The sequence below is a fragment of the Colias eurytheme genome, chromosome 13, assembly GCF_061535395.1.
Source record: "Colias eurytheme isolate Ceu_HAF_F1 chromosome 13, ilColEury1 Martin Lab GWU primary, whole genome shotgun sequence".
NCBI classification, from domain to species: Eukaryota; Metazoa; Arthropoda; class Insecta; order Lepidoptera; family Pieridae; genus Colias; species Colias eurytheme.
Genome location: NC_142992.1, coordinates 11,624,362 through 11,645,473, shown reverse-complemented (window position 1 = coordinate 11,645,473; position 21,112 = coordinate 11,624,362). Strand labels below are relative to the sequence as shown.

Sequence of the window (21,112 nt, the reverse complement as noted above, 5' to 3'; positions counted from 1 at the left end):
GCAAGATTGAGGGTCGAGTCGGAGCCGCCCTTTCCGTATGGGAGGGGGAGGCCGAGACGAAGGCCGTCAAGCTTGCTTTGCCGCCGTATTGCACCGTCTACCAGGCCGAACTCCTAGCGCTCCAAAGAGCAGTAATTAGAGCCTGCAAGAGTGGAGTGTCGAAGGTCGGCATCTTCAGCGACTCCAGATCGGCCCTCCAGGCAGTCACACTCGGTTCCCCCCACCCCCTTGCTGTGCAAACAAGGGCGGCCCTCCGAAAAGCTGCTTCGCAGAGGCGGGAGGTCGCTCTGTTTTGGATCAAGGCGCACGCAGGGCTAAGGGGGAACGAAAGAGTGGACCAGTTAGCCAAGGAGGCCGCTCTGGGGTCGAAGAAGAAACCCGACTACGATCTGTGTCCTGTTTCATTCGTCAAGCGTATCCTGAGACAGGATACGATCGGGGAATGGGACAGGAGATATGATGTGGGGGAGACGGCTGGAGGCACGAAGCTCTTTTTCCCAAGCGCTGCTGCTGCATACAAAATAGTACGGAAAATAGACATCACACACCACACCACACAAGCACTGACTGGACACGGTGGATTCGCCTTCTACTTGAACAGATTCAAGCTGAAGGAGAATCCATCGTGCCTGTGTCAGCCCGGAGTCGACGAGACGGTTTCTCACCTGTTGCTCGAGTGTCCGACTTTTGCAAGAGATAGATATGTTATTGAGCAAAAATTGGGCATCGCGATGACGGGTGAGAATCTGCCCGCGGCCCTGGGGGACAAAATGAGGAATGAATTCCTGGAATATTGTAAGTACATTGTTGGGGTGGTAAACAAAAGAAACTGTGATAAGCTGTGATGTTAGGGTTAAGTTTTATTGTTGTGCCGTGTTAATTTGTATATTTATTTGTATTGGTTTTATTTTTATTGTAATGTTTAAATTGTTAATTTTAAAGTGACTTTTAATTATTGTATTTTATTATTATTTTGAAAATTTTATTGTATATTGTAAATTCGTATTTTAAAATTTTATTGTATTTTAATATTATGTGCCCATATTGTAAATAAAGAAAATTGTGTTTATTATTGATTAAAGAAAATAAATGTCTCTAGACTATACTCTAGAGAAAAAGCAGACAACACCCTGCGATGGCGGGTGCTTTTAAAAAAAAAAAAAAAAAAAAAAAAAAAACCTAACCTAACCTAACCTAACCTAACCTAACCTAACCTAACCTAACCTAACCTAACCTAACCTAACCTAACCTAACCTAACCTAACCTAACCTAACCTAACCTAACCTAACCTAACCTAACCTAACCTAACCTAACCTAACCTAACCTAACCTAACCTAACCTAACCTAACCTAACCTAACCTAACCTAACCTAACCTAACCTAACCTAACCTAACCTAACCTAACCTAACCTAACCTAACCTAACCTAACCTAACCTAACCTAACCTAACCTAACCTAACCTAACCTAACCTAACCTAACCTAACCTAACCTAACCTAACCTAACCTAACCTAACCTAACCTAACCTAACCTAACCTAACCTAACCTAACCTAACCTAACCTAACCTAACCTAACCTAACCTAACCTAACCTAACCTAACCTAACCTAACCTAACCTAACCTAACCTAACCTAACCTAACCTAACCTAACCTAACCTAACCTAACCTAACCTAACCTAACCTAACCTAACCTAACCTAACCTAACCTAACCTAACCTAACCTAACCTAACCTAACCTAACCTAACCTAACCTAACCTAACCTAACCTAACCTAACCTAACCTAACCTAACCTAACCTAACCTAACCTAACCTAACCTAACCTAACCTAACCTAACCTAACCTAACCTAACCTAACCTAACCTAACCTAACCTAACCTAACCTAACCTAACCTAACCTAACCTAACCTAACCTAACCTAACCTAACCTAACGTAACCTAACCTAACCTAACCTAACCTAACCTAACCTAAACCTAACCTAACCTAACCTTTTTTTTTTTTTTTTTTTTTTTTTTTTTTTTTTTTTTTTTTTTTTTTTTTTTTTTTTTTTTTTATAGTGGAGAATGCATTTAGGCATACCCAGAGCGCTCGGGGAAAGGGCCCTGGGTTATGTCGGACTCACACCGCAGAATGCGGCGACTACCGACTAAACTCCACTGTGTTCCGTCTCTCCGCTATATTGGCAGGGTCGCGGGTATTTGGTGTAACCGCTTCCGTAACCCCGTCAGCGGCAGCCTATTTTTTATATAGGCCCATCGCGATTAAGACCTGGCTAGTGTTCGCCAGTTCCTCCTTCCTGGGGGGCGGCATGAACGGAACACGTCTCACGCCGCCTCACCGCACCGGACGATGGATTATGTCCCCGTTCCACCGTCCGGCACCCAACATTAGGGAAGCAAGTCGCGACCGTGTACAGCGGTCGCGACTCGGCGACTGCGCCCAATAAGGCGTCGCCGCCGAATAGGATCCGCGTTGGGATCTCCCTCGCGGACCCGCTCTGCTTCCTCCTTCTGCGACATCACATCTTCACAGAATGTGATAGCCGCGCGCCACGATCTGTCGCTGCCAACCATTGCGCGAGCTATGGAAGGCAGGGAGAGATCAGGACCGACGACTGCGACTAGGTGAGCACGGGGCTCGGACCACGCGGGGCACACGGCGAGAGTGTGGTCTGCCGTGTCCTCCGGACTGTCACACCAATGGCAAGCCATTTGCGGCTCCCGCCTGGCGACTTTGCACAAGTACCACCCGAAACAGCCATGTCCGGACAGCACCTGTGTCAGGCGGAAGGTAATTGCCCCATGCCGCCTGTCGCACCACTCGCGTAGGACCGGTCGGATAGCTTCGACCGTCCTCGCTCCTGCGCTGGGCCTCTCGAGCCGGCGTTCCCACTCCCTGAACCGCCGCTCGAGAGCATCCGCCCTCCATTGCTGGACTTGCTCCAGATATGGATTAATTCCATGCGATCTGGACGCGGTGACGCGGCGATAAACGTCCGCCAGCATCTCGGCATCCAGGTCCCACGGGGGCGTCCCAGCCATGACACACACGGCCTCGAAGGACACTGTGCGATATGCCCTCACGACTCTGAGCGCCATGACCCGCTGCGGTCTACGCAAGTATGGTCTGGTACGGACGCTCAAAGAGTCGGCCCAAATGGGCGCACCATAGAGGGCCATGGAGCGAATGACGCCGGTGTATAGACGACGACACGCACCCCCAGCCCCTCTTAGATTCGGGAGCAGACTTCCAAGTGCCCCGGCCACCCCAACAAGACGGGGGGCGAGGCGACGAAAGTGCTCCACAAATGTCCACCGGCTGTCCAGCACGATGCCCAGGTAGCGCAAAGTGGAACCGACGCCGATGGACGTGCCACCCACCTGGATAGCTGAACCAGCAGCCTGCGCCCTTCGACGGCCGCGAAACAAAATTGCCTCTGACTTGTTCAGAGCGACCTCTAAGCCAAGTCGTCTGATTCGGCGCACAACATCCGCCACACCAGCGGTCGCAATGAGGGCTGCCTCCCTGTACGAGGCCCCGCGTGCAGTTACCAGGGTGTCATCCGCGTAGCAAAGCACGCTGACACCCGGTAGATAAGTGGCACGCAGGACCCAGTCGTAGCCGATGTTCCACAGAAGGGGCCCAAGAACCGAGCCCTGTGGAACACCGCACGTCACTTCCTTTTCTTGCCACCCACGACGCGCGGGGTACGCCACAGCCCTCTCCGATAAGTAGGACTGCAACAAGCGCACCATATACCCGGGCACGTTGTGGTAGCGGAGCGCTTCGATCACGCAACTCCACGGCAGAGTGTTGAATGCGTTGGCGATGTCAAGGGACACCGCCAAAAGCACTCCGCCTTCATTATCTGCATGATCAGCGAGGTTCCGCAATTCAGCAATCGCATCGATAGTGGACCTTCCCCGGCGAAATCCAAATTGGTTCTCGCTTAGGTCCGGCCCCACTCCCTCCAGATGGTCGATGAGGCGAGCTGCGAAGACGCGCTCAAAGAGCTTGCTCACCTCATCGAGCAGCACGATCGGCCTATAAGCCGAGGGCGAGTCGCGCGGGCGTCCCTCCTTCTGCAACAGGACCAAGTTCCCGGTCTTCCACCTACGGGGAAATTGGCCCTGTTGGAGGCATTTTGTGAACAGCTGTTCCACCCTGGGTCCAAGAGATTCTAGCGCCAGCACCCAGGCCCGCCCGGGAACACCGTCAGGGCCGGGGGCGGCATTCTTCGCCTTAAGGCGCTCTACTGCCACAGCGAGCTCGTTGCGAGTGACTGGAGGGACATTTTCGTTGTTGAGCTCCTCCTGCGCAGTCATCGTGGGTGCCATCGGTGGGGGAGAATGTCTTCCCCGACTTGGAAACAAGGACGTCACCACTTGCTCCAGAAATCGTGGCTCGAGACTTTGAGACAAGGGCGGGGCCCAAGGGCGAAGCTTTTGCCTCACCCTCTTATACGGCCGACCCCAAGGTTCGCGGTTCAAACTCTCGAGCATCTCTTCCCATGCACGGGTCTTAGCGCTGCTGATGGCGTGCTGCAGAGACACAATGCAGTCCCTATAGACGGCGTATAACCGCGCTTCCTCCTCTTCGTCACGCCGCCTACGGCGCCTGTGCCTGGTGTACGCCCGCCTCGCAGCCACGCATGAAGCACGCAGCTGGGCAACATCGGCGGACCACCAGTACATTTGGCGCCTACGTGGAACCGACCGCACCCTCCGCATGCTCGCGTCGCACACCTGAGACATAGCTTCGGCAAGCCAAGTGGCCTCCTCCTCTACGTTTTCGCCGCCATTCTGCTGCGACGGGAGCCAAGCCTGCACTAAGGCAGCCTCAATGAGGAGCTCCCTATCGAGGCTACTAAGTGCCCAGCGCGGACGACAATCGCCAGGGGGGAATTGACTGGGAGCCGTCGAGGGCGTGGAGACGCTAAACCGGATATAACGGTGATCCGAGAGCGTCTCCACGTCCAAAAGAACCCTCCAGTCTTGTATACGACGAGCGAGAGGGGGGCTCGCAAACGTGACATCTACAATGGATCCACCCCTCTGCCGAACACACGTTAATTCTGCTCCACGGTTTACAACCGTCAGTCCCGACGCAACTGCCCAGTCAGCGAGTGTCGAGCCACGTATATCACTTGCCACGCAGCCCCAAGACACCGACTTGGCGTTCAGGTCCCCGGCCAGAAGCACAGATTGAGGTTGTGCGAAGTCTAGCAGATCCCTCAGCTCAACCAAGAACTGCTCGAAATCGGCGAGGCAGCGGTTCGGCGAGAAGTACGCTCCCACAACGGTGAAGCCATTGACAACCGCCGAGACGCATCCCCGTCGCCTTATGATTTGCTCAAGCTGTGTGTCGCCTTGAGCAACCAGCGCCACCAAGCCGTCCAGATCGCCCACCCAGTTATCCCGGGGGGGCAGATTGTATGGCTCAGACACTACCGCCACGTCAATCTCCCACTCTGCCAGACTCTGATGTAAAAGGTCCTGGGCCCTGGCACAGTGGTTGATGTTGGCCTGTAGGAAACGCAGTGGGGCCATTACTGCGTTTCCATGGCTGCCTCCGTTTGCGGTACCTCATCAGGCACCGGAGCAGAGCGTGATGGCGTTGGAGCGCCATCTTGCTTCCGCATTCCACCTCTTTTAGGCTTCGGGGCCTTACAGGCTGCGCTTCCAAGCCGATGCTCTGCCGGTAGCTTTGCCTCCGTGCATAGGGCGCAGCGAGCGGAGGCGGCATCGCATCCACCAGCTTTATGGCCTGTTTCACTGCAGCGGAAGCAAGTGGCACTCCTGTCCGTCGGCGAGGAGCACGTGGCGCTGACATGGCCCACCTCCAGGCAGCGGTAACAGCGCAGGGGCTTCTGCTCGGTGAGAGAGACTTTCGCCGAAGCCCACCCAACCATTACGCGCCCCGCCTGCGCCAGCTTCTTCGCCGCAGTCACCGGGCAACTAACCCAGGCTGATACAGCACCTCGGGGGCCCGTGCGCAGGCCACCACACTTCACATGCTCCGCGGTACACTCCCCTGCGCGCGATACCGCAGCCGCAATGTCCTCGACTGTGGCCGAGTCATCCAGGCCAGTGATTCGCAAGTCTGCGCACTTGACCGGCCTGGACACCTTAACGTTATCCTCACCGAGGACCTCCCGCAATTTGGCGGCAAGGGAGTCCGCTTCCTTGGTGCTGGAAGCACCGGGGATCTCTAGTATCCTGGCACCAGTGACAGCGCGCTTAAAACGCATTGCACTGATGCCAATTTCGGCGAGGTCTATTCCACGCCGCGCCTCCGTCAAAACACCGGCGTAGGTTACGCCACGCTCCTTCGCACTCGGCTGCAGGGTAAGGACGACAGCCGAGGAATTCGGAGCGTGGAGCTTTCGCGACTTCTTCTTGCGGGACTTAGCCGCAGGCTTCTTCCCTTTCCCCTTATTTTCTTTTCCTCGCTTTCCGACCACAGTCCACTCTCCGTCCTTTGACGGCTGCTGCGGGGGGCCGGATGACGTGGCCAGCGTATCTTTTCTGGGGGGCTTTGAGCCCGCCGGATCAGGCTGCACGGGGACCCTTTCCTTCCCCTTCGCCAATTTCTTTTTCCTCTTCTTCGAGGTTGCCTCGATCTCCAAAGCTGGGACTGCCGTCTGCTTCGCGGTTTTCTTAATTGCGGGCCCAGACACCGATCTACCCGGTTGTGATGAAGCCGCAACACCTGCATATGTCCTCGCCTTTGATGGAGGGGGCGGTGCGAGGTCATCGGCCATCGCTTGTTCAGCCGCCTTTGCCGCTTTCCTGCTATCTGCCGCCAGCGGAGGTCTTATGCGCTTTTCCGGCAGCAGACGCTCCTCTAGAGCCTCAAATCTCGCGTTAATCATTGCTCCGACCTGGCGCAAGATATCCGAATCTTGGGGCTGAGCAGGCAACGACGAGCCCTGAGAGGCCTTCACCTCTTGGAGTTCCCTTTTCAGGGAGTCGAGCTCCGCCTGGAGGCGGGAATTGGCTGCCTGCAGCAATCTCGTCTCCTCAGAGACAGTGTGTTTCTCTAATAGAGCTACCGACTGCTCAATGTCATCGTGGGCCAATTTCAAGGCCTTTTTGAAAGTGCCCTTGAGATTTGATGACTTGGTCATCACCTTCACGATTGCAGCCAGGTCATCGGCAATGCGGCGACTGAGAGCCTCGGACGTGTTTGTCTTTGCTGGAATGGGAGGGAGAGGAGCGCTAGCTTGCGCCACTTCAATGCGCTCGGCGCACTCAGCAACCTCCTTCTCGGCCTGCGCCTCCAACTCCCTCTTACGCAACCTCGTCATATCGAATGTGGCCTCGCGCCGAGTGGCGCTTGAACCCGATGGGCGGCCCTTCCCTCTTTTTGAGGTGGTCTTAATAAATGGGGATGTAAAAACCCCTGTGCCATCTTCTGTGTCGGAACCAGAACCACTGGTGTCCAGCGTCCGCTTCCGCCACAGCCTGTCTTTTCCGTCCATTTCAATAATGCTGTTGACAGAACTGGAGCTCGAAAGCAGCACAGCCCTGCCCCGCCTTGTTTTGACACGTGCCGGAGACATACTCCCGTCAGTATCTTCGATATCATAAAAGTTTTCGGAGTCCATGATTGTGTTTTTGCTAAAGTCGTCGTTGATCGGTTCGGAGTTAAAGGACATTTTTGTTCCCACGAGTATGGGGGATATAAAACGTCCATCCGGGCGGTGCCCCCTGCACCCGGATAACCCTTTTACACCATGGAGGTCGGGCGGTATCCATGGGTGTACACAGCTAAAAGCTCACGCTCTCCCGAGCCAAACTGTCCAAGAAGGACAGGAAATCCACGCCGCTGGACTACAACGCGGATTTGAGGGTTTTTGATGAGGTGTCCTTCCTCTCAGGCCAGCCGATTAAGGCAAGCCTCCTGGTCCGTCGTAGCTGCTAGACGTGACAACAACACTACGACGGATAACAGGTTGCCCGACGGGAGGCCGAAGCCTCTAACCAGGCGACAGAAAAACCTGCCGCCCAGCCCGCCGCGCCGCGATTGATACAACCGCCATCCATCGCTGCAAAGCAGCCCGTCGTCCAGTAGGACTAAATCGTCCGCAACCACTGGTCGCCATACCTCGCCGCAAAAGCAGCACTGTTCGAAAACAAACCCAGCAATTTCTCTGCAAAGCAGAGATTGCAACGAGGACGTGGTAGCCCTCGAGTTCCTCCACGCTGATTTTGGTCCGCGCCGGCAAGACCACCGGTACCCCCCATATCTGGGAGGCCTCCCCCTATCCGCCACCTGAGGACGCGCCCGATGGGAGACCAGAAACTCCACACGGGAACCTAACCTAACCTAACCTAACCTAACCTAACCTAACCTAACCTAACCTAACCTAACCTAACCTAACCTAACCTAACCTAACCTAACCTAACCTAACCTAACCTAACCTAACCTAACCTAACCTAACCTAACCTAACCGGGTTCGGGCTGGTGGACGAGGACTCGTATTCCGACGTGGCTAATAGCCACGTACATAGGATCTACACGGACGGCAGCAAGATTGAGGGTCGAGTCGGAGCCGCCCTTTCCGTATGGGAGGGGGAGGCCGAGACGAAGGCCGTCAAGCTTGCTTTGCCGCCGTATTGCACCGTCTACCAGGCCGAACTCCTAGCGCTCCAAAGAGCAGTAATTAGAGCCTGCAAGAGTGGAGTGTCGAAGGTCGGCATCTTCAGCGACTCCAGATCGGCCCTCCAGGCAGTCACACTCGGTTCCCCCCACCCCCTTGCTGTGCAAACAAGGGCGGCCCTCCGAAAAGCTGCTTCGCAGAGGCGGGAGGTCGCTCTGTTTTGGATCAAGGCGCACGCAGGGCTAAGGGGGAACGAAAGAGTGGACCAGTTAGCCAAGGAGGCCGCTCTGGGGTCGAAGAAGAAACCCGACTACGATCTGTGTCCTGTTTCATTCGTCAAGCGTATCCTGAGACAGGATACGATCGGGGAATGGGACAGGAGATATGATGTGGGGGAGACGGCTGGAGGCACGAAGCTCTTTTTCCCAAGCGCTGCTGCTGCATACAAAATAGTACGGAAAATAGACATCACACACCACACCACACAAGCACTGACTGGACACGGTGGATTCGCCTTCTACTTGAACAGATTCAAGCTGAAGGAGAATCCATCGTGCCTGTGTCAGCCCGGAGTCGACGAGACGGTTTCTCACCTGTTGCTCGAGTGTCCGACTTTTGCAAGAGATAGATATGTTATTGAGCAAAAATTGGGCATCGCGATGACGGGTGAGAATCTGCCCGCGGCCCTGGGGGACAAAATGAGGAATGAATTCCTGGAATATTGTAAGTACATTGTTGGGGTGGTAAACAAAAGAAACTGTGATAAGCTGTGATGTTAGGGTTAAGTTTTATTGTTGTGCCGTGTTAATTTGTATATTTATTTGTATTGGTTTTATTTTTATTGTAATGTTTAAATTGTTAATTTTAAAGTGACTTTTAATTATTGTATTTTATTATTATTTTGAAAATTTTATTGTATATTGTAAATTCGTATTTTAAAATTTTATTGTATTTTAATATTATGTGCCCATATTGTAAATAAAGAAAATTGTGTTTATTATTGATTAAAGAAAATAAATGTCTCTAGACTATACTCTAGAGAAAAAGCAGACAACACCCTGCGATGGCGGGTGCTTTTAAAAAAAAAAAAAAAAAAAAAAAAAAAACCTAACCTAACCTAACCTAACCTAACCTAACCTAACCTAACCTAACCTAACCTAACCTAACCTTTTTTTTTTTTTTTTTTTTTTTTTTTTATAGTGGAGAATGCATTTAGGCATACCCAGAGCGCTCGGGGAAAGAGCCCTGGGTTATGTCGGACTCACACCGCAGAATGCGGCGACTACCGACTAAACTCCACTGTGTTCCGTCACTCCGCTATATTGGCAGGGTCGCGGGTATTTGGTGTAACCGCATCCGTAACCCCGTCAGCGGCAGCCTATTTTTTATATAGGCCCATCGCGATTAAGACCTGGCTAGTGTTCGCCAGTTCCTCCTTCCTGGGGGGCGGCGTGAACGGAACACGTCTCACGCCGCCTCACCGCACCGGACGATGGATTATGTCCCCGTTCCACCGTCCGGCACCCAACATTAGGGAAGCAAGTCGCGACCGTGTACAGCGGTCGCGACTCGGCGACGGCGCCCAATAAGACGTCGCCGCCGAATAGGATCCGCGTTGGGATCTCCCTCGCGGACCCGCTCTGCTTCCTCCTTCTGCGACATCACATCTTCACAGAATGTGATAGCCGCGCGCCACGATCTGTCGCTGCCAACCATTGCGCGAGCTATGGAAGGCAGGGAGAGATCAGGGCCGACGACTGCGACTAGGTGAGCACGGGGCTCGGACCACGCGGGGCACACGGCGAGAGTGTGGTCTGCCGTGTCCTCCGGACTGTCACACCAATGGCAAGCCATTTGCGGCTCCCGCCTGGCGACTTTGCACAAGTACCACCCGAAACAGCCGTGTCCGGACAGCACCTGTGTCAGGCGGAAGGTAATTGCCCCATGCCGCCTGTCGCACCACTCGCGTAGGACCGGTCGGATAGCTTCGACCGTCCTCGCTCCTGCGCTGAGCCTCTCGAGCCGGCGTTCCCACTCCCTGAACCGCCGCTCGAGAGCATCAGCCCTCCATTGCTGGACTTGCTCCAGATATGGATTAATTCCATGCGATCTGGACGCGGTGACGCGGCGATAAACGTCCGCCAGCATCTCGGCATCCAGGTCCCACGGGGGCGTCCCAGCCATGACACACGCGGCCTCGAAGGACACTGTGCGATATGCCCTCACGACTCTGAGCGCCATGACCCGCTGCGGTCTACGCAAGTATGGTCTGGTACGGACGCTCAAAGAGTCGGCCCAAATGGGCGCACCATAGAGGGCCATGGAGCGAATGACGCCGGTGTATAGACGACGACACGCACCCCCAGCCCCTCTTAGATTCGGGAGCAGACTTCCAAGTGCCCCGGCCACCCCAACAAGACGGGGGGCGAGGCGACGAAAGTGCTCCACAAATGTCCACCGGCTGTCCAGCACGATGCCCAGGTAGCGCAAAGTGGAACCGACGCCGATGGACGTGCCACCCACCTGGATAGCTGAACCAGCAGCCTGCGCCCTTCGACGGCCGCGAAACAAAATTGCCTCTGACTTGTTCAGAGCGACCTCTAAGCCAAGTCGTCTGATTCGGCGCACAACATCCGCCACACCAGCGGTCGCAATGAGGGCTGCCTCCCTGTACGAGGCCCCGCGTGCAGTTACCAGGGTGTCATCCGCGTAGCAAAGCACGCTGACACCCGGTAGATAAGTGGCACGCAGGACCCAGTCGTAGCCGATGTTCCACAGAAGGGGCCCAAGAACCGAGCCCTGTGGAACACCGCACGTCACTTCCTTTTCTTGCCACCCACGACGCGCGGGGTACGCCACAGCCCTCTCCGATAAGTAGGACTGCAACAAGCGCACCATATACCCGGGCACGTTGTGGCAGCGGAACGCTTCGATCACATCATCAAATGAGCAAATCTACGATATGGCCACGACATTTACATCTCTAACGACGTTAGTGTAGAATATTTAGGTTATCGTTCGAGCAAACAATATAATATTATGTAGATATCAGGACAATAAAAAATCTCAATTTATAATTTAGTCTTTATTTTATAACTTTACAAAATATTTACAATTTTTATTATACGATATCTTACACATTAATCTACGATACGTTATCGTACTTTAAAGTCAGTGTTTGAGGTGTATGAGTCACTTATCGAGTATGTTTGTATTAAAGAGAGTCCAGTTTATACGAGCGGCGGCGTGTCCTCTCCATCGTCGCTGTCGGTGTCGAAGCGCACGGCGCGCGCGCGGCGGCCGTCCGGCGAGCCGTCCCCCGCGCCCGCCACACCGCCCCCCGCGCCGCCCCCCGCGCACGCGCCGCTCGCTGACAGTCACACTTTGTCCTCGCCGCCGCCCGGCCCGCCTGACCGCACGAACTATAACAGAAAATAAAAAATATTGAATCTTTGAAAAAAAAACCGGCCAAGTGCAAGTCGGACTCACGCGCGCAAGGTTCCTTACTATAATACTAGTCCAGTCATTTCGTCCGAAAAAAGGCAAATAAAAGAAAGTGAATTTGCGCATCTAATTTTTTGATATGTTGTAGGGGATACCTAGAAAAGCTTATCTGAGCTTTTTTTATCTCTCTACGTCTATTGCTTGGCAAGTTACAATTATCTGTTGCACGCCTCATAAGCGAAGCGTTGAGGTGGGTACTACTGTCACTTCGCGCAAAACATCTGATTTTTCAAACTTAAAATGTCTTTATGTATCATACATTGCACTTGTAAGATAATACATACACACACATATTAAGAAAAAACACTATTTTTAACGTTCATGATATTTTTGATGTCATTTTTGTTATTTAAACTATTTAAAAAACAGTTTAAAAAAGTTCTGTCTTGGACGTCCGTGTGTCTGTATGTGCGGATCCTTTTTCTTGTTAACACGATAGCGACCGAAATACTTTACTAATCGAGTCTTTTTTTTTCTCTTACGCTTGAGTATGCTCAGGAATAGAACCCTTTCATTTTTCAGGGTCTGATTCGATGTGGTTTAATTGTTATTAAACAAACAAAAATAATAATTAATAAATATTTATTAAAAAAAAAGTGTGTGCGTGTAACCTTTACGCGCGATTGAAGTAAAACGCATTATAAAATGTCGCAATTGTCAGAAAATTTATTTTTAATTTACTTATTTTAAAAGTAATAAATAAACAAGTATATTTAGAGATTTTCAAAAAATTTTGCAATTTAAAATAATGTTTTTAAAACTGTTGAATTTTTCATTCACTTTGCTATTCACAATTATTGATCCGTTTGAAAATTTGAAAATAAATAATCCTAATTTATTATGATATTTGCCACTAGCTGGCGTATAAGTCAAGAAGCGTGTAGTATATTATGACATATACTTACAACCAATCAGAATTATTATTTTTAAATGGCGGAAACTACACAGCGTTACTTCCGTCAGAAAAAAAATCTGAGTTACTCCCTAGTCGCGCCTAAAGAAGTTTTACTTCAAAAATTATGAGGCGTGCACTTTTGGATTTTCCAAATTATTTTTTATTTTTCCTGAAAAGTTCTGTTTTTGAAGTTATCATTTTATTCTCCGGGGACGGCGCTGTCGTGTAACGAACAGTTAAACCTTACACGATATTATTGCTTGCTTTATTGACTTTATTTTTAATATGCTATGATTTGTTTTATTTTGTTGCGGCGTAGGTCGTAGCATTGATGAGAAATATATTAGGGTAAAAGTGGGATAGATGCCCCACTTTTTGAAATAGCCTCATAATTTTAAAAACATGAATCTTATACGAACACTTTGTATAGCTAGGTTAATTATCTGTTTTGAGTTACTATATATATATTTTTTATCCTATCATTTATAGTCTATAAAGTCAAAAGTGTAATAAATATTTTTGTAGAACACCTTTTTTGAGGATATATGCCTACCTAGTTGGATAGTTGCCCCACCATGAAAATACTAAGGAGGATAGATGCCTACAGAGTGGGATAGATGCCTTACATACTCTATAAACGCGAAATCTAATAAAATTTATATGATAAACCAGCAAATGTCATGTTAACATAGTTGTTCTGTTGTCCAAGAATATACTTGCGCTCGCACTCGTTCTTTTCTTTTGTATTTTCGTGGCGTGGTTCTCCTACAATCAGTATAAGAGCAGATCATTAATAAGTAAGTATACATAGCAAAAAAAAGCAAATTAAACGAGTAAAATCGGTTTACATAGAGAAAACGTGTAAAACGCAATCATGTAAAAATATAGGTACCTGTGATTATCGATAATAACATGTACATATGTATTGAGGGATAGATGCCCTTAGGGGCCTCTAAGGGCATCTATCCCTCGAAAAAAAGGGGCAACTATACTTTTTGATAAGGATAGCTTATTATATTATTATATAGCCCCAGTATTTTTTTTTATTAAATAAAAACAAAAGAGCCACTATTTTCACTTAGATTTGTACTTAATGAGCCAGTGTATATACATAATAAGAAATACATATTATTATAGTGAAATTTATTAATACTTATAAAGTTATGCAAAGGCAAATATCAACCTTTTTAAATTTTAAGACGATACACAAAAAAAAATCCACTGCTTGGTGGGCGGAGTCTAATAGCTCGCTATCGCGAACGCGGGTGTGCGCGAAGTCATTCTTGCAAACTCGCCGCGCTGCCGCTGGCCGACTCGGGACAAACATGTATGGAGTCGTCATACAGCTATTATATTGTTATACATATATTTAATCGTTGATTTATTGGTTTTATTTTTTTGCTTATAAACAAATAATCTTCTTTTTAACAACTACTTAGTTAGACACTATTAATAATTATTATTATTTCGTAATGTTTACTTTATTACAAATTAATATAGGTTATAAATAATCTTTAAAATAACAAAAAATATTTTTACTCTGAAAAAATGAAATGGTACTCAATAACGCGGAATACTGAATTGATTTAGATAGAATTTGATGCTGACGTAGATATTGCATCATGCCCAGAAATGAAAGGTACTATTTCTGAAAGAAGTTATAAACCCTAATTCTTCTCAGTCAAAGTCAAGAGTGGAATATATTATCAATAATACAGTAAAACTGATGCGAAAATTTGGATGTTTATTTGTATATTTGTTTGTTAGTTGTTACTCAATCACGTCAAGACTACATTACCAATTTTGATGAAATATAGCTAATTGCCTGGATTTACACATAGGATACTTTTTATCCGGACTTCCACTTCTGTGGGATAAAACAGGATTCATGATATAACCTAATTTCACGCGGGCAAAGCCGCGGTCGGAATGATTTTTTTAAATAAAAAAATTGTTAAAAAAAAACACAAAATATATTTACGCAAGTATTTATTTTTTGCACTCTATTATAATTGTAATTATTTACAATACTATTACAAATAATAATTTTAATTATTCTGGCTATATTATTTTGAATATTACAAATAATCAAAATAAAATAGCCAGAATAATTAAAATGATTATTTGTAATAGTATTGTAGGTAGTATGGTACTACCCTGGTAGGGTAGATATTATTTATTTATTTATACCAATAATAATGTATTATAAACATTAAATTAAGTTTACTTTCTAACAACAAAAATACATAATTGATTAGGAGGAGTGACTGCAGCGCCATCTTCCGGGCCCAATTGTGTTTCCAGATCACCCAGGAACTTAATTTAATATACACAAAATTTTTCGAAATGAAAACTTTCACATTACTATGTAAATATGAATATAAACCTGTTTTAGTACTAAGCAATTTACCGCACAGGTATAGTAAGTATAAATGAAATAAATATCAACATCAAATTCTTTATACAACATACGTATCTACCACCTACTAAGAAATGTAATTCTTGAATTTTTTTAAATATAATACTACTCCAATGAGCTCCTGTTCCATATTACGTCCACCATGCTTCTACTAAGTTCACCATGATTTTTTATTTCTTTGCACTTTGTTGCTTTTTGCTAAAAATGGAATCATGCGATAAAACCAGTAGAGCGTTGATAACATACATTTTTGACTGAATGAAGTTACTTACGAAGGAGTGGGTTCACATTGTGAACAATCAGTGGGTTTATTTTCCTTCTGGATTCCGAATTTCTGAAAAGATTATCTATGCTATACATGAAAAAATCTTACACATTCGTTATGTACTTAAAACAGGGGTACATATCAAACATCGTCTATAATATAAATATCATCAAATTTAAAATAAAACCAACGTACTTCATTAATTTGTTCCAATTGTAAGCATTCTTTTTCCTCCAACCTTTATGTTTCTTCCTCTTATTTTCTTTATTGTCCCGATTTGTCTCATTTTGTCTTATCGTGTTGTCACCCTTTGTTACGATTGCACGAGCGACACAAGTTCCCCGTGTGACGGCCGTAGCGGGAATGACTCGTGCAGCGATCGGGGTAGGAAGGTACAGGGCGGCTCACGCTATATTGGCTGGTCGCGCGCTAATTTCAAGTATTTCTTGTTTATTTCAAAACCATCGCATATTTCAAAATTCTAACTCGGTAGACGTATAGGTTATATATTTTATAGTTAATATCCAAAAAGTCGTAACTTTACGTTTGTTATTTTGAAGATGCCAGAGATTATAAAAAAATAACAATGAGAACTTTGTATTTTTTTTCTATCGAGAAAATATCATGGAATCATGTTTCTAAAACGGTAGACGTATTGTATTACTATTGAACTTTCTTGTCAAGAATTTTCATCACGACAACTTTAATAATATAAAAATTACGAAGGTTTAAAAAGGGCCGTAAATGTTAGAAAAATTAATTCATCACCTTAACGTGTTCGTGAAGTTCGCCGCGGATATTATAACACGCACTAGCGAAACACGTCTTCACCAAACAACAGCTCATGCGTACCCGAGGTGCGGGGTGATAGGAGCTCCTATTTAAATCATTAATTCGTAGTCACGACTCTGGGAAGTGAGGTTTTTTGAAATTGAGGCATCTATCCCGGTGCGGCATCTATCCCACTTTTACCCTATATAATATATTATAAAAGAAATATTTTACCGACCTTTAGAGCATTAGGAGGGAATAAGACAATAAAGAAAACACTATTCTAATATACACTACTAAAAATTATTTTTTACCGAAACTGTAGTATTCGTTGTGGAATTCGTTCGGGTCCTGAAAGTCAAGATGCGCCATTTTCGCCGCAATTGAGCGAGAACTTCCCCGTTGCAAAAGCAGTACAGGACCGCGACGCAGAGACCCTGGAGGGAGGTGGTGACGGCCGACACGTACTCGTACGCGAGCCACCACGCCGAGTCGCGCGCCGGCCGGCACGGCGTCAGCAGGTACTGCACGCCCAGCAGCGGCGCCAGCAGGCACGTAGCCCGCAGCGCGTGCAGCGCCGTGGCGGAAGGGCGCGCCACGCCCGCGCCACCGCCCGCACGCAACTTGGTGCACAGCACGCGCACAATGTTGCACAGGAAGGCCACGTTGAGCAGCACAGCGGTGCACACGAGCACGGCCAGCTCAGGGCGCGGCGCACCGTCGTCGGCCCAGCACAGCGGCTCGTCGGCCAAGCCGCGGCGTGCCGCATGCACCACGGCGGAGGGCAACGGCAGCAGCCAGCCGGCGCCCAGCAGCGCGCGCACGAGCCGGCGCTCGGACACGAACGCGCTGACGAGCACCGTGTGCAGGTACAGCCCCTCGCACAGCATCCACGTGTAGTTGGTGAGCAGCGCGTACTGCAGCACGGCGTTGAGCGCGCGGCACCACAGCGGCGACGCGCGCAGCGTGTCCGCGTTGTCCACCACCAGCCCGTACCACGCCAGCCACAGCGCGTTGTTGAGCGCGAACGACGCGAATAGATTTATGTGCACGGTTATTCGGGCGCACCGCAAACTTCTGAAATATTGCATATAATATGTGTCCATACAATCATCAAAATCTAGTTAGACATAATATACATAATATTTGCCATCGTAATCAATACAACGCGTTGAAGCGCCTTTCCTTTCTATACATAGCCAGAACGCAAGCATAAGAAACTGCTCGTGTATATTTTGTAATGCTGTTTTTAAGTCTGTGATTACAATATATTATAATGTTACCGCCCAAACCCGATTTCAGGACGTTAGGTTTCTGCGCGCATGAACTGCTCACGTATAAATTTGCCGCGCTTACTCCGAAACATACACGATTAGTCCGCATGCGTACTGGCGCTGTATGTTTTGGAGCGCTATACTTAATTTGGTCACTACAAAGTATACGCAGGTATTTGCTTACTGCTATTGTATAGATTGGAAGAACTTTGTAAAAATGCTATTTCCAATCTATACGTGATTAGTTTCACTGCGTTGCGTGCTAGCCTTGTATAGTTTGGAAAGACGCCGCGTTGAACACGTTGCGCTCAAGTTTCTGTCGTTTGCTTGTTAGGCGAGTGCACGATACTCACTTGAAGTAGGAGAGGATGGCGAGCGACAGCAGCAGCGCCACTAGCGACAGGCTGTAACCGGTCTGGTACAGCGCGATCACTTCGCTCACGTCCTACGTATTAATATAAATATTAAATATTCATGCTGGCTGGTAAATTCAAAATAAATTCGCTTCACCTATATAAAGGTGTTACGGCCCTGCCTGCACAGCAGACTGCTGAGCAGGCAGTTCGCACGGGATCGGAATTCGGAATGCAGGAGTGGAGGCTTGCTGTGTTAGTGTATAAGCTTTCTTTAGAATGATTAATAATTAAAATATATAGATTATCTAAAACTCCGGTCTGCATTGAGCAGACATATTACAATACTAATATTATTTTTAACCAAAAATGTAGTTTTAAAAAGTACATTCTACTTTTTTGGGGCCCCGGCTGTGGCGCTCGTAATTCAAGACTAAACAAGGGAGTGAAAGAAAAGAAAAAACAGTTTTAATAATGAATAAAACTGTCATAAATACTGATTAGTTTCAGGACAAAAATTAATTTCCGAATATGTATAAGTACGTCATTACCTACAAAAAAACACTATCATTTTACAAAAAAATAATATATTCGCGTCGCATCGCTATTTATTTATAACTAGCGACCCGCCCCGGCTTCGCACGGGTGCAATGCTGATACTATTTATATACACTACAGAAAAACTGTGAACATTGTATATAAAAACATAGCGGCCCGCTCCGACTTCGTACGGGTATTAAATAGATAGCCGGGCGGCCGGCCGGTACCGCCGCAAACGCTACGTCCCGCAATTTTTAAATCTGTAATATCTTCGAAAATATTCACTTAAATCATACGGTGTAAAGGGCCATATAGATCTATATTAAACGAACAATGTATTCAAGGTATTTAATTGGTTAAGGATTAATGCTGTATTGGTTAAAATCGCATCGAAAATTAGCCATTATTTTTCGTAAAAAGTAAATGACAAAAAAATGTTATTGTGGGTTATCCATAAGAGATAGACATAATATACCATCGCGGACTTTTCTGTAGACCTTTTTAATGTGTATAATACTTAGTACATTATTTTGATAAAACTCGTAGGGTTCAGCCTGCGTTTGCAATGTAAGCGGAAAAAATGTAATTTTTTACGACATCACTTTGGAAATCTCAAAAATAACAGTACTTCTTCACTATTTAATGGATGTTATTATACATATAAACCTTCCTCTTGAATCACTCTATCTATTAAAAAAAACCGCATCAAAATCCGTTGCGTAGTTTCAAAGATTTAAGCGTACAAAGGGACATAGGGACATAAGGACATAGGGACATAGGGACAGGGAAAGCGACTTTGTTTTATACTATGTAGTGATTATATTATACTAGCTGTGCGGTATGCCGCGCGGTTTCACCCGCGTGGCTCCGCTGACCGCTCCTGTTGGTCAGCGTGATAATAATATTATAATATAGCCTATATTATATTGCTCGTGGATAATGTAGATTTCGAATGATGAAAGAATTTTTTAAATCAGTCCAGTAGTTTATGAGCCTATTCATTACAATCAAACAAACAAACAAAGTTTTCCTCTTTATAATATTAGTGTAGATTAAGCAAAGATTTTTTGTGAAGTTAATATTTATAGGCTGTCGTTTTTTTTGTACCAAAATGAATTACATAATATATTATGTATGATATTAGAGAAAAATGTAATGTAGTGAAATGCATCACATTTTTGTAAATTCAATTCAATTTAAATTATCCGCGTGTATTATTTTTGCTAAACAAATTCACGATTTTCAACAATAAATAATTAGTTAATAGCAATAATAATCATAATTATTAATAGTAATCAGTTCTCTTACATCTTCCGGTTTGACACAGGTGGTGTAGTTGGACCAGGGCCGGCCCGAGTCGGGGTGCCGCCACCACGTGCCGTCCGCCGTGCACTCCTTGTGCGCCAACCCTACATGATCAATCTCGATACACATTACACATCATCGTAACATCACATCACATCACAAAATCGTAAACGATAGAATGGAACGAGAGCGAACGTACGGTCGGGGCTGAAGCCGGGCACGAAGGCGGGGCAGCGCTGGACAGCTGTCGCGTTGGCGCGCGTGTGCGGCCAGCACAGCCACGTGTCGAACGTGCCCGCGCAGTACACGCCTGCGCACGCAAACATAGGCCCGTATTAATAAACCGATCTCAGAATTGAATACGCTATAAAAAAAACTTGAGCTGTCACTTGGGGTTGAGTTATCAGCGGGGCTCACCGGGCGGCGGCGCGCTGCGGTTGTTGGCGAGCTCGCAGGCGAGGTGCTCGCGCGTGATGCGCTGCGGGTCGTCCATCGCCACCGCTCTGCCGCTGCCACCTCACCTACTGCCACAACATGCTCCCCACACACGTAGTGTCTGCAGCTATTCTGAGGACGGAGGAGCGATTCTGAGGACCTGAAACAAAATATATTAACGGTAATTTACACGGTACACTTTTAGCAGATTCACAGTAATTTTGTCTAGAAACACCGTATTTTTACCCTGGCAACACGGTAACTCTCAGATACGTAAAGCTGGCGATGCAAAATTAGCGAAATTAAAAAAAAAAAACAACACCAGAATTTGTTGCTTATTTGTTGCTAATTAGTTGCTATAATGACGATTTTGTTGCTCAACCGTTCGCTGAAAATCAGCAACAGTTCTAGCTTAACGTTAAGGTAGCGTGAAGAAATCGGAAAAAGGGATGGATCGTTGCAAAAATGCAGGTGAATTTGTTGCTAATTTGTTGCTGCATAAAAACAGTAGAGGTGGAAGTGCAGTGATAATAAAAGAAAAGTTGAAGCACTATGAAATAAGTAAAATCGAAGAACAAGAAGTACAGGCCGTAACAGTATGCGTTGAAACCAAACGTGGTCCTGTATCTATATCAGCCTTGTATTTCCCACCGAGAGAATCTTTTAATAAAGAGAAATACGTTAGCCTTCTCAAGAGTTTTGGCGACAGATTTATTGTTGGTGGTGACTTTAACGCCAAACATACCCAT

General features: G+C 47.1%; 2 protein-coding genes across 2 annotated transcripts; both read right to left on the bottom strand.

Moving 5' to 3' along the window:
• Positions 1–3,670: 3,670 nt before the first annotated feature.
• LOC149903715 (uncharacterized) lies at positions 3,671–5,546 on the bottom strand. Its single transcript, XM_090108940.1, has 2 exons — positions 4,714–5,546; positions 3,671–3,734 (listed from the first exon to the last, which is right to left on the bottom strand). The coding sequence occupies exons 1-2, from the start codon at positions 5,544–5,546 to the stop codon at positions 3,671–3,673; spliced, it is 897 nt and encodes a 298-aa protein (XP_089965066.1).
• Positions 5,547–11,939: 6,393 nt separating this feature from the next.
• On the bottom strand, positions 11,940–20,514 carry LOC149903714 (calcitonin gene-related peptide type 1 receptor-like). Its single transcript, XM_090108860.1, has 6 exons — positions 20,346–20,514; positions 20,128–20,238; positions 19,932–20,032; positions 18,084–18,175; positions 16,771–17,533; positions 11,940–12,024 (listed from the first exon to the last, which is right to left on the bottom strand). The coding sequence occupies exons 1-6, from the start codon at positions 20,419–20,421 to the stop codon at positions 11,980–11,982; spliced, it is 1,188 nt and encodes a 395-aa protein (XP_089964986.1). The 5' UTR covers positions 20,422–20,514; the 3' UTR covers positions 11,940–11,979.
• Between the last annotated feature and the right edge of the window lie 598 nt (positions 20,515–21,112).

Excerpts from the sequence above, each read along its gene's own strand:
- LOC149903715 (XM_090108940.1), bottom strand. The coding sequence starts at position 5,546 with ATGGCCCCACTGCGTTTCCTACAGGCCAACATCAACCACTGTGCCAGG. Across the intron at positions 3,735-4,713 it reads GCGAGCATGCGGAGGGTGCG|TCCTACTTATCGGAGAGGGC; the intron begins GTCGGTTCCACG and ends CGCTTGTTGCAG.
- LOC149903714 (XM_090108860.1), bottom strand. The coding sequence starts at position 20,421 with ATGGACGACCCGCAGCGCATCACGCGCGAGCACCTCGCCTGCGAGCTC. Across the intron at positions 20,239-20,345 it reads CCGCAGCGCGCCGCCGCCCG|GCGTGTACTGCGCGGGCACG; the intron begins GTGAGCCCCGCT and ends TTGCGTGCGCAG. Across the intron at positions 17,534-18,083 it reads GCCATCCTCTCCTACTTCAA|AAGTTTGCGGTGCGCCCGAA; the intron begins GTGAGTATCGTG and ends GCAATATTTCAG.